General features: G+C 44.3%; 1 protein-coding gene across 2 annotated transcripts in view; it reads left to right on the forward strand.

Annotated features, from left to right (window-relative positions):
* The window catches only part of Gmcl1 (germ cell-less 1, spermatogenesis associated), a 39081-nt gene that overhangs the window by 19737 nt on the left and 6450 nt on the right, over window positions 1-12894 (forward strand). The window contains exons 7-13 of one of the 2 annotated variants that reach the window (XM_006984581.4): window positions 298-382; window positions 2610-2700; window positions 3741-3878; window positions 6719-6788; window positions 8999-9074; window positions 11451-11596; window positions 12742-12829. In XM_006984581.4, coding sequence (XP_006984643.1) covers window positions 298-382; window positions 2610-2700; window positions 3741-3878; window positions 6719-6788; window positions 8999-9074; window positions 11451-11596; window positions 12742-12829 — 694 coding nt within the window. Of the gene's footprint in view, window positions 1-297; window positions 383-2609; window positions 2701-3737; window positions 3879-6718; window positions 6789-8998; window positions 9075-11450; window positions 11597-12741; window positions 12830-12894 lie in introns of both variants that reach the window. The other variant, XM_076567186.1, reaches the window with a different exon arrangement.

Raw genomic sequence — 12894 nt, forward strand, 5'->3', positions numbered from 1 at the left:
AACATTGCTGCCATCTTCAATTCCATCTTTCATTTGACAGAAAAGTTTTTAGGGCCAATGAGATGGCTTAACAGATAACAGCAATTGCTACACAGGCCTCATGACCTGATCTCAGGCCCCTGAACCTGTGGTAGAAAGAGAGAACCAAGTCCTGAAAGTTGTCCTCTGCACACCAGGGCATGTGTGGGCCTGCACTCACACATATTACATACACACAAATACAAATTTTTTAAAGGTCACCAGAATCCTTTAGCTGTGTGTGACGACAAGCTTACTTCTGTGTTTTGTCTTTTCCAGTATAAACGTCATGAAACAGCTCATTGGTTCATCTAACTTATTTGTGATGCAAGTGGAGATGGATGTATATACAGCTCTTAAAAAGGTACCGATGTATGTATACAGGAGTATTACTTCAGTTGCTCCCATAGTGAAAAGCTGGAAACAGTGCTTATGGGTGCTCAGTTAGGCAGAACTACATGTGCTGCTGGGTTTACAGTGGGTTGTGTCTGGTAAATCCATCCTCATAACCTGAACATAACGAACCTGAGCACCACAGCTCAGCCCCACCCTCCTTGAATGTGCTCACAATGCTTATTTAGCCTATAGTGGCCACATCACCTAACCTAAGACACTTACATCATTAAGTGTCATGTGACGCCTGTAATTTGTTCAGTTCTCTCCTGAAGTGAAGGCATGTGATCCTTGGCACATTTCTCTATCACCACAGTTGAAAACCTAAGTCAGTCCACCAAGCCATCTCAAGCAGGTGGCTATGTGCCAAATCCTAAGTCTTTATTTACATTTGGGGGTTCGTGACTGTCTTAGTTATTGTTCTGTTGGTGTGATGAGACCCCATGACCAAGACAACTTATAGAAGAAAGCATTTAACTGGGGACTTGCTAATAATTTCAGAGGGTTTAGTCCATGATTATCATGGCAGGGAGCATGGCAGCAGTCATGGTGCTGGAGAAGTAGCTGAGAGTTTAAATCATTATCAGCAAGATGAAGGCAGAGAGAGAGACTGGACCTCTGGTGGGCTTTTAAAACCTCAGAGCCCACCCCCATTGACACACTTTCAAAATGCCACACCTTCTAATCCTTCTCAAACATTTCCACCAACTGAGGACCAAGCATTCAGATAACGCTGTTCTCTTCAAACCACCACAATACTTGGTTTTGCTTTTTTTCTGGAGGCAGGGCCTCATTCTACATCCCGCACTTGTACCAATCCTTCTGCCTCGGCCTCTTATGTACAATGATTCCACATAGGAGCACCAAGCCCAGCTTTTCACCCTTTTGACAGATTGAGGTCTAATTTTGTTTCACAGTTGAAAACAAAATCAGCTATTGCTCTGACTGTTGGTGAGGGCTGGCATCTGTACTCAGAGGCCACTGCTCTGGCCCCACTGCATCACCTGTGACCCGTTGTCCCTGTGCAGAATGTAGTGTGCACTTCATGCAGCTGTGAAACCTTTAGTGAGAACCTTCCAAGTCACAGCACTTCTGCGGTCAAGATGAGACTGCAGCTGTTAGTTTTCTTCGAGGAAACTTAGCATTTGGGCTGTTGAAAAATGGGGGGGGGGGCATCCCACTTTTACCTGTGAGCTCCCATGGCAATCACTCTGTCAGTGTAGCTGATTTGATGCCAACACCATGCTTATAAACACTCAGCACACATTCCTTTAGTGACCTGGGGGGAGACACTCCATGATGCTCTGAATGCAATGAAGAAATTTAACCCCAGAGAAATTAGGTGATGTGTTCAGCTTCTACATGACAGTTGGAGACTGAACAACCACACTCACTACTGCTTCCATACCGTCTCAACATCACAGAGTCAGAATTTCCTTTTCCCGTGTTCACTTTTTTTTTGCAGTCTTGTGGGCTTTCAACATATTTAGTGTTATTTTCATTAATGACTAGAATAAATTAGTACAGAATTACCATTGTCTTATGTATGTTAAAGCTGTAGATATTTGATTCAATAAGGTGTGCTTGTGACTCTCATTATTATAATGCACTGAGTTTTTATTATCAGAGCTCTATTTCCTGCCATGATGACTTGAAAGCTTTAATAGTTAGACTTTCTTGCAGTTGCTTGTAAAATGAAAATTTTAGCCATTATCTTAGGCTAGCGATGTAGCTCAGTTGGTAGAGTGTTTGCCTGGCATGTACAGAGCCTTGGGTTTAATAACCAGCACCTCTTAAACCAGTGCTTTTCAACCTTCTTAATGCTGCAACCCTTCAGTACAATTCCTCATGTTGCGGTAACCTCCCAACCATAAAATTATTTTCATTGTGACTTCATAACTGTGATTTTGCTACTGTTAGGAGTCTAAATATTTTTGGAGATAGAGGTTTGCCAAGGGGGTTGTGACCCACAGGTTGGGAACTGCTGACTTAAACTGATAGCGCGGCCCTGGCCTATAACCCGGCACTCCACAGCTTGCTTAAGGTTATCCTCAGCTGCATATCAATTTCAAGGCCAGCCTGGGCCGAATGAGACTCCATCTCAAAAAGAAGTTTTTTTTTTAAATAGGACTATTTTAAATCATATATCTTGAAGTGATGAAGTCTTACAATTCTTTTTTTATTATTTTTTTAACAAGTGGATGTTCCTTCAGCTGGTACCTTCCTGGAATGGGTCTTTAAAGCAGCTTTTGACAGAAACAGATGTCTGGTTTTCAAAGTGGAAAAAAGGTATATTGAAATTTTTATTGAGAATCCCCCACCACAGACACACACAAGCACACACACACACACACACACACACACACACACACACACACACGCCTTTTTTTTTTTTTTTTCGTTTAATGATACTTCTTAAAATCAGGCCTTGGCTTTCGCGTACAGACTTGGTGTTAGAGCTGGAAGACAGCTGAGCAATTTCCTCCTTCAGCCTCCTGCTCACCGCAGGAGAGTCAGTGCTGAATAAGGAAAGGCTCCTGACCTGGGGCCGCATTCTGACCCCAGAACACTGTTCCCCTGTTTGTCACCAGTTCATCCGGGCCGTTATACTTGCTTGTTTGGCCGATTAGAGTTCCCCTGGTAAGCTAGGCCCCGGCTCTCAGGCAGTGACTCCTGACAGGGCCTCTGGACTGCTTCTGAGCATCACTGACTGGAGAGTAGATGCAGAGGTGGTGTGTGGCATGCAGCACACAGTGTGTAAGCAGCCCTTGCTGGGGCTGGAGACGTAGCTCAGTAGTTGCTAACAGTGAGTACTACCCTTGCAGAGGACACAAGTTCAGTTCCCAACACCCCATCAGGCAGCTCAGAACTGCATGTGGTATCCATTATTGATGTCAGTTAGAAGGATGGATAGCTGTTCTTGTCCTGGTCATCACGTGAAGACCCTCATATGTCCTTCTGGGTTCCTCGGGAACGGATTAGAAAGAGAGAAAGTCTCACATGAGCCACTTCCTCAAGCGCATCTCTCCTACCATACTGTCCTGTAAGATCAACCTCAAGAGTAAAAGGACAGCTGGAGTCTCAGCCAAGGCCTGTTTAGTGCCAAATTAACCTGAGAGATTTTTCAAAGTTCCTCTAACGTTTTTCACATCTTAGATTTACTAAGACTGTTGAAATCCTTGGAAGTAGCTTACTTGCATTCTAGCAGAGAGAGAGAGAGAGAGAGAGAGAGAGAGTGTGTGTGTGTGTGTGTGTGTGTCTCTCCATAGAAACATTAGTAAAACAGCACGTTTGACAAGAATGCTGTTTAATTACAACTTTCTCAATAGACTTTGAAGGGACGACCTTCCTTGAAACTGAGCAGGGAAAGCCGTTTGCCTCCGTGTTCAGACATCTAAGGCTGCAGTACATTATCAGTGACCTGGCTTCTGCAAGGATCATTGAGCAGGATTCTCTGGTACCTTCAGGTAAGAAAACCTGATGTGTTGGTGACTTGAAATCATGTTTTTCTGTTTTGTAGCATTTCATACTGTGCTCACATTTCATACTGCTTTCCTGTGTCATATTTCATGACTGCTTTCCTGTGTCATATTTCATTATTAAAGTACCTGCCACAATATTTAAGTGGCTAAGAAGCATTTTGCAGTAGAGTACTTTGTTTTTGTTTTCTGTACTGAGGATCAAACTCAGGGCTTTGTGCTGCATGCTAGGCCCTACCAGTAAGCTGTAGCCTCAGCCCCAGCTTGAAGCGTTCGATCTCCGACTTCCGCTTCCCAAGTGCTGCCCCACTTCCCACGTGCTGCCATTAGAAGCGTACAACCACACACTTGGCTCTGGGTATTCCTCAGGTTGGGTAACCAGTGCACTGTTTTGGATAGTAGCCTGAAAAAATATGTTTAAAAAGTACAGCTGCTCTTTTTATTAGTTCCCTTAAATTTGCTTAGTTTCTGCTTTTTCTTTTTCTGAATTCCTAAACATGTCAAATCAAGTATGTCTACTCATTATAATTCAAGTTTCTTGAAACATGTATTTATTTTTATAAGTCTGTTGTATTTGTAACAAGCTGCATTTAGTAGTGTATAAGTACATTAGGACATTTGTCTAGTATGTTTAAGACCCTGGTTTTGGCCGGGTGGTGATGGTGGTGCACGCTTTTAATCCCAGCACTTGGGAAGCAGAGGCAGGCAGATCTCTGTGAGTTCGAGGCCAGCCTGGTCTACAAAGCGAGTTCCAGGAAAGGTGCAAAGCTACACAGAGAAACCCTGTCTTGAAAAACAAAACAAAAAAAAACCAAACAAACAAACAAAAAAAGACCCTGGTTTTGAGTACAGCAAAAGGAGAGAAAGAAAGCAGGGCGCCAAGCCTGCAGTAGTGTTAGCATCCTAAACCCCAGGCAGAGATGGGAATTAGACGCCAAAGCCTATGACATGTCCTTCCAGTCAAACCTTCCTTATGGTGCTCTAAAGATTGATTCTCATTCTCTATCAGTACATGTCGTGTGTGTGTGTGTGTGTGTGTGTGTGTGTGTGTGTGTGTGTGTGTGTGTGTGTATTTGAAAGTTACACATGGTTGGTTGTGGACTGTCTGATTGTGGGCAGGGAATCAAACTTGGGTCCTCTGGAAGAGCAGCAACTGAGCCATCTCTCCAGCCCCATCTTTTAGGATGGTTGAGTTTGGAAAACAGTCTGATATAATTTACATTTGGTGTGTCTGGTACAAAGGGACAAGTTTTATGTCTGAAAGACAAATTGTATAAACATCTGGAGTCTGAAGCATTTTATTTGGTATAAAATTTTTTAAAAAATAGACTTATGGCCAGATTTCAGGGTTTTTTCTTTCTTCCTGATGTGAAATGATTTGAGAAGACTTGAAACAAATTTTATTCCATCTTATAAATACAAGCAAAATTTTCTGTGTAAGTTAAAATTAAATGTCACACTTTTGTAAGGAAGCTGAAAGTGTCATGTGGCTCATTGGTATATGCTCTCAGAAGGAAATTGGGCTAGAGGTGTAGGCCAGGGACCGAGCTCTTGAGTGCCATGCACAGAGCCCTGGGTTCCATCCTCAGCAGGAGAGCGGGTGTCTTAATGTTAGGCTCAATTGAGGTTCCTTATGTCATGGAATTAGATTTGTCATAGGTCATCTCAGCAGATGTCTTATTCTGTATCCTCTGTTAGGCCTCCTCCACTCTCATCCATCTTATCTCCACGCCTTCCAAACCCTGTTTGTTTGTTTTCTAGAGTTGGGATCAACAAAATCTCAAAATCGTTGGTCTCCTCTCTGCATTTATTTAGCTGTACTAAAGAGAACCTTATCTCTCAACCTGGTGACCAAGGACAAGGAGGTTAAGACAGTCAGTCCTAGCCCCCAGTGTCCTTTCCAGTACTGCTTGTGACCTGACCCCTACTCCTTCCTCCTCATCACCCCTTGATTTACCCTCTTCCTTCCCAACCAGTCAGTTTATTTATAGGATTCCTACCTTCTCATTGTTTGACCTCAGCTCTGGGAACATGTATCTTGGCAGAATAGTAGGCACTTACCACCCATGGAAATGCCATGACTTGTCCATCAGAATTGCTCTGCATCACAAGTTTGGTGTTTTCAGGCGTTACCTCACCTGCCCCATTCCCTTTCACAGCCCTGTCTCTTCAGCCCTCTCCTCTCCGCTGCTCTGTGGAACCTCGCCTGTCTTTTCTCAGCTCCTGTGATGTTAGATTTTGTGTGGATGGTGGTAGGTTCCACACAGTTGCCCTTCCACTAGGTAAAATTAAAAGCCAGCAAGACCTTCTTTGTTCCACACCATTTCCCTGTGCACACCTACTGCAGAGCACTCTAGAACTTGACAGGTGGCTTTTTTCCCATAATGAGATGTTACTACAGATAATTTAATAGATAAAGAATCCATCATTAAGTTCCCCAGTACAGAACTTTATTAAAAACTGAAAATAGCCAGGCAGTGGTGGTATATGCCTTTAAGCCCAGCATTCAGGAGGCAGAGGGTAGGCAGATCTCTGTAAGTTCAAGGCCAGCCTGGTCCAAAAATACCTGAAAACACTCTTAGGAACAATGTTCACAAATGGAATCGATGTGCTGTGAGGAGCAAAGGGAAGTGCCAGCATAGCCTGTTTTCTCTCTTCCGGAAAGGAGGTCCTTCTTAAGTCTAAGAGAAGGCTTAATGCCCTTTATCACGGTAGAGCTAAGAGTCTCGTTGTTGCTGTGTATTTGTAAAACAAACTGCCTGCTTTGTAAATTGCTGTTTTAAATATAAGTTTAACCAACTGCTTGTTGATTGCTGTTTACACTTTAGAATGGCTGTCCTCAGTGTATAAACAGCAGTGGCTGGCTATGCTCCGTGCTGAACAAGACAGTGAAGTGGGGTAAGTGTGCTCCATCGTGTTACTGGGTATTCAGTGTGGGAGACTGAGTGCTCTACCACAGAGTCCCCAATTCAACATAAATAGTAAGCCTTGCTATGAATTTCCACTGTAGTTTTAGTGGAGCTCCTTAGGAACGGCCGTCTAAGAAAACGGGCAGAAAAGAGGACTGGAGGGGAAAGCTGCCCAACGCTGAGCGATTTTGAGGAAGCCTGTGAGCATGACCATGGGACTCGAGACTTCTTCCAGGCAGAGCCCTGCAAGCAGAAAGTGAGGCGCTTGCTCCCTCAGAACTCTGTCTGCCAGGGTCAGCCTGCATCTGCAGTCGGTGCTGCCTGAGGCACTGCTGCTGTCAGGCATGCAGCAGACGGGGTTCACATGTGCAAGACTGTTTGCACCTCACAGGGTTGCCGTGACTTTTAAAGGCATCCACTCACATACTGCCATGCTGTTTAAACTGACACTTTTAGAAATTTATGTACAGATAAAACTCATTTTCATATTATGGGATGATATCAAATTATGATTAATAAATAGGTTTTGAAGATATTTGCATTGAGTGAATGAAAGCCATCGGGTTATAGCTGCACAAAGGAGGACCTAAGAGAACTTTTTTTTTTCTGCCCTACTCTCTTTTAACCCATTTTTATGCACCAAAGAATTTCCAAAAAATAATAGCCTAGTTGTAAGTTTCTGTCCAAACAGCAAATATATGAAAATATTCTATAAAATTCACAAGATTGTTTGTTTGTTTGTTTGTTTGTTTGTTTGTTTGTTTGTTTTGGGGGCAGGGTCTCTCAGCCAGCTTGTGGTGGTGGGTAGTGCACGCCTTTAATTCCAGCACTCAGGAGGCACAGGCAGGCAGATCTCTGAGTTTAAGGCCAGTCTGGTCTACAGAGTGAGTTCTAGGACAGTCAGAGCTACACAGAGAAACCTTGTCTCAAACTCCTACTCCCCACCCAAAAGACAGACAGACAGACAGGGTCTCTTTATGTAGCCCTGGCTGTCCTGGAACTGGACCAGGCTGGTTTCAAATTCACATGGTGATGCATGCCTGGGCTACAAGATTCTTATTGTCAGGGTTTTTGAAATTTCTATTTTTCTTTTTACAAGTTTGTCTGTAGCATACTTATCAGCACAAAGATGATGAAATTACTGAAGTAGAAGAAATTAAGAAGTGGAAAATGAGCCAGTTATTTAGTGGAAAGCGCATCTGAAGTGCTGGTGTCAAGGAGTTCCCAGTGACACTGTAGCACTGTATATTGGGCTTTAAGTTTAGGATGTTTTTGAGTTTTTTTCCTGCTTTGTCCTTTCTCTCTTAGCAAAGACACAGCTTCTGTAAGTGTTTGCTTGACCTCTGGAATGTGTGTGCTACCTGGGGCATAGCTCGGGTCAAATGCTGACCTGTCATGCAGGATGTCCTAGGCCTTAGCACTACAGTAAACAGGGAGGGCATACAACTATACTCTATGACTGCACAGCCTTGTTCATGCTGCTGAGTGCCTGGTCCAGCTTCACGGCTTCCAAAGTGTGAGGACTTTGTCTTATGATCTAGTAAAGCTGCCTTCCAGGATCTTCTCCCAGACTGAAGAGGATTATCTTTCTAAAACAGAAATGCAGTGTGTCACTTCTGCCTGAAGGCAAATACAGACATCTGATGATGTTGAGTTGCTCCTCTGGGTTACTGAGGCTTGATAATGAATATTTGACGCATTATGCTGTTTTCTTTAATATGCCTGCAAAGTATCATACTAAAAAGTTGAGTAGTCACAGAACACATGTCTGAGAACTCAGGAAAACTTCAGGAGAAACTCATGATCATGGCCTATGGGAGCCTTCAGCAAGCAGCCTATCCCAGAAACCTCTGTCACCTCACGCTTATCTTACACTCAGCTTACCAAATCCTCTGTCTGTTTGACACTCTATACACATTCTACCAAACCCCAGCAAGCACCCCCTCAGCCCACACTTATCCTGGGCTGACCCACCCTCCCCTTGAGTTTTATGTAGCCTTGACTGTCCTGGAACTTGCTCTGTAGACCAGGCTGGCCTCAAACTCACAGAGATCCGCCTGCCTCTGCCTCCTGAGCATTGGAATTAAAGGTGTCTGCTACCACTGCCCAGCAATTTTCTGTTCTTTTAAACTCAGCTCTTTTTTTCAATTGCTAGTTGCCTATTATCTATGAAAGCTCATGACTCTTATATCATTTTAGGCCTCAAGAAATCAATAAAGAAGAACTTGAGGGAAATAGCATGAGGTGTGGTAGAAAGCTTGCCAAAGATGGCGAAGTAAGTACGTCTGTGGTCTGTGTGTTCTCAGCTCACTGAGGAAATTCTCTTACACTCTTGGCTTTACTCTCATGTGTTTGCAGTTTTTCCTAATACAATATTTAAAAGTGGGATATTCATGGCACTCATACTACCTCAAAAATAAATAAGTACATGTTCTTTTAAAGTAGTTTAAGTGTAAGAAAGCAAATATCTGGGACTCCTGATTACTAGAACGTCATGGCTTGAGGAGACCTTACTTCATCTTTTCTGCAGCGTGGTGTCCTGAACAAGGGTTATAGCCACCATACTCAGTAGTTACTCAGTCTTGCTTGAAACCATTGAACTTGGGTTTAGAGTCCAGACGAGAAGCTTGAGAAGGTCCCTCTGCAGTACAGAAGTTGAGATTGATTGTGTGGGAGGTGTTGCGTAGTCTTAGTGAGGTTCTGTTTGACAGTTACCCTAACTCAAAGTCGTCTGTCCTGTCAGAATGCTCTCCACACGAAGAGCTGCCTTTGTTGTTGTAGATTGTAATCCCAGCACTGAGGGAAGTTAGGGCAGGAACCTGGAGGCAGGAGCTGATACAGAGACCATGGAGGATGCTGTTTACTGGCTTGTTCATCATGGCTTGTTCAACCTGCTGTCTTACACCATCCAGGGTCACCAGCCCAGGGGTGGCACCACCCACAAGGGCACCTCCCACATCAGTCATTAATCAAGAAAATGCCCTACAGGACAATTTTGTGTGGACATTTTCTCAATCAAGTTTCCTTCTCAAGTGACTCTAGCTTGTGTCAAGTTGATGTAAGACTAGCCGGAACAAGGCCAGAGACGAGCACTGTTCCTGGTGCGTTTTCCTTAGTGTGGTAACCATGAACGTCACCCAGGTCTGTGGTGCTGCATGGTAGCCTGCCTACCTTTCTCCAGTGGACATGTCCTCCCTGTCTGAAGTGACTCTGCCTTCTGGCTTTATGAGGGCCATGCTGGTCATCCGATGCTCACACAGGGCCTTGTCTTTCACTTCGGTAGGAGTCTGTATACCTTCCTTTCGGCAGTCTGCCGGCCTTCCCGACCTGCCACTGTCCTGAGCTGTCTGTTCTGTCTTGTCCACCATCTTGATTCCATCTTTTTATTTTTGTTTTTGTTTTTCAAGACAGAGTTTCTCTGTGTAGCTCTGGCTGTCCTGGAACTCAAAGATCTACCTGCCTCTGCCTCCCAAGTGCTGGGATTAAAGGTGTGCGCTGCCGCTGCCGCCCATTGATTCCATCTTTTTTAACACTGAGAAGCCTGCAGTGCCCACCTCCCCCTGCTGCACCATCCACACTGCCCTTCTGCTGCACCTGCTCCTTCAGATCCTAACTGTGGTCCCTGAGGCCTGACACCCCCTTCTAGTTCTCGCTCATATTTCTTCTGACTCCCCTGCAGTTATTCTCACCACTCCACTGGAACTGACACAGCAGTGTCAGTGATGATCCATGTTCAAGTGTTGTTCTGTTCTTGTTGCTCTTGGCAACAGTGACCTTTTTCACTTAATCCCTGCTGGTGTCTTTTTCCAGTTGACTTCCAGGATACTTGCTCAGTTGTCTTCCTACGTCATTGGCTTCTCCTTCTAAAGTCTACTAGATTCTTCTCTTCCTTAGCAGTACTACTGACTGAGGTTCAGGTCTTAGTCCCTGTCTATGCTCAGTCCCATGTGCTCTCATTTATTTCCTGGACATTACAGCCTGTCTGCAGAAATGGCTCTTGACTCCCGTTGGGCATCTTTCTCAAATACCTAGAGCATCTCAGATGGAGCATCCCTCCGTTTTCCCCAGGATTCCTACTTGGAGACAGCACCTTTGTTCATCTGTCATATATGCTCCAAACTGCATTTATGTGGATGCCTAATTCTTTCCTTCCACTCTTTGTGTCCATGAGAAATCCCTCAAGGGTCAATCCTTAAAATGCATTTCATCATGTCTATATTAACACTCTATCCTTTCCCACACTGCCCTACTTCCTTCTCTGATTAACTGGTAGCTGTGGCGATGGTATCTGGAGTGGCCTTCATGTGTCTGGCGGTTGGTTGAAGCATTTTAGAGAACTTCTGAGCCTAGTCACTTCACCTCAGATGCCAGGTACCCAAGCTGTCTGGACTTAGAACTGTAGTGGGAGGCGTGGTTGCCAGGGATGGGACTGCAATGTGAAGGGAAGTATAGGATAACGCTTGAGGAGTCTGGCCACAGAAGGGCTCTCAAGTCCAGGGCGGATGTTTTGAGCAGAGTCATATGGGAGAGACACAGACAGAAAGTGCTTTCCTTTGCACATACCTGAAGTGAAAGGGGGGGGGGAACCTTGAACTTTTAATTTATGATTTGCTAATGTGATGAACTGAAATGAATCTTTTGTATTTCTTAGTACTGCTGGCGGTGGACAGGTTTTAATTTCGGCTTTGACCTCCTTGTGACTTACACCAATCGGTACATCATTTTCAAACGCAATACACTGAATCAGCCATGTAGTGGATCTGTCAGCTTACAGCCTCGAAGGAGCATAGCATTTAGGTAGGATGGCACCCCCACTTCCTACACCAATGAAAGGGTAAGAAATGAGATGAAACCTTGATCACCAGTGTAGGACTTGGGTAAGACGCAGTATATGAGGAAGTACCAGGAGCTGAGAAAATGCCATTTCTTTGAATATATCTCAGTAAACAAGAAGAGAAGGTCTTGAGTGTCAGGATAAGCAACTAGAGTAGGAATGATGGACAACTTGATTCCAAGTGGGAAACTGTCACCGTGTTACATTCCTAGCAAATAAAATGTGCACACTAGAGAAAGACAGGTGTTCTTAGAAAGCACTTGCAGGGCATGCTGTGTCCAGCCCTGCCTGAAAGCTAAGCTGGCATTCACTTCCTGGAGAGGGTGCTGTGGACTGACAGGGACAAGTAGCTGAGTGATGCTATTTGCAAAAATCAACTCAATCAGGATTGCTGGCCTTTCGTTGGACTTCCCTTTTTTTGGATGACTCGTGTTCTGCGGTGTGTACACTACCACCCATGTTTATCTAGTTATCTTTCAAGCCTCACACAGGTTGCTTCTACCCTCCAGCAATCCTGACTCCACTCCTGCTTAGAGTAGAAAAGTTGATGGGGATAGAAAGTAAGCTGGGGAAGAGACTTGAAGAGTTACTGCTTAGTGGGGATGGTGTCAGCTGGGGAAGGTGGAAATGCTCTGAGGACGGATGTGGTGATGCCATTGCAAAGAAACTAAATAGTAAGCTTTGTGTGTGTGTGTGTGTGTGTGTGTGTGTGTGTGTGTGTGTGTGTGTGTGTGTGTGTGTGTCACCATGGTGATGACAGGTCACTTCAGAGTTATTTTTATACAGTAGTTAGAATAACACAAATTAGAAATCTGAGTCGAGTTAATTTTAAAATCCTTTATAAAGGACTCACTCCTGTAATCCCATCACCCAGGAGGTAGAGGCAGGGAGATCATGGTTCAAGGCCAGTTTGAGCTCCATAATGAGACCTGTTCCTAGCTGTAGCTATGGTAACATTTGCCTAGCACACCCAGGGTGCCGGGCTGGGCTTAGTCCACAGCACTGCCACAAATAAGGCTTCCAGGGATATAGAGGGGAAAAGTAGAATGGGGAAAACCTTGTTTATATTAGTCTCCACCTTAAAATTGTATTTCTTTTTTAATTTTAGATTGCGATTGGCTTCTTTTGACAGTAGTGGAAAACTCATATGCAGTAGAGCAACTGGCTACCAAATACTGACGCTTGAAAAAGACCAGGTATGTGTGTGTGTGCTTGTGTGTGTGTGTGTGCTTGTGTGTGTGTGTGCTTGTGTGTGTGTGTG

The sequence above is a fragment of the Peromyscus maniculatus genome, chromosome 3, assembly GCF_049852395.1.
Source record: "Peromyscus maniculatus bairdii isolate BWxNUB_F1_BW_parent chromosome 3, HU_Pman_BW_mat_3.1, whole genome shotgun sequence".
NCBI classification, from domain to species: Eukaryota; Metazoa; Chordata; class Mammalia; order Rodentia; family Cricetidae; genus Peromyscus; species Peromyscus maniculatus.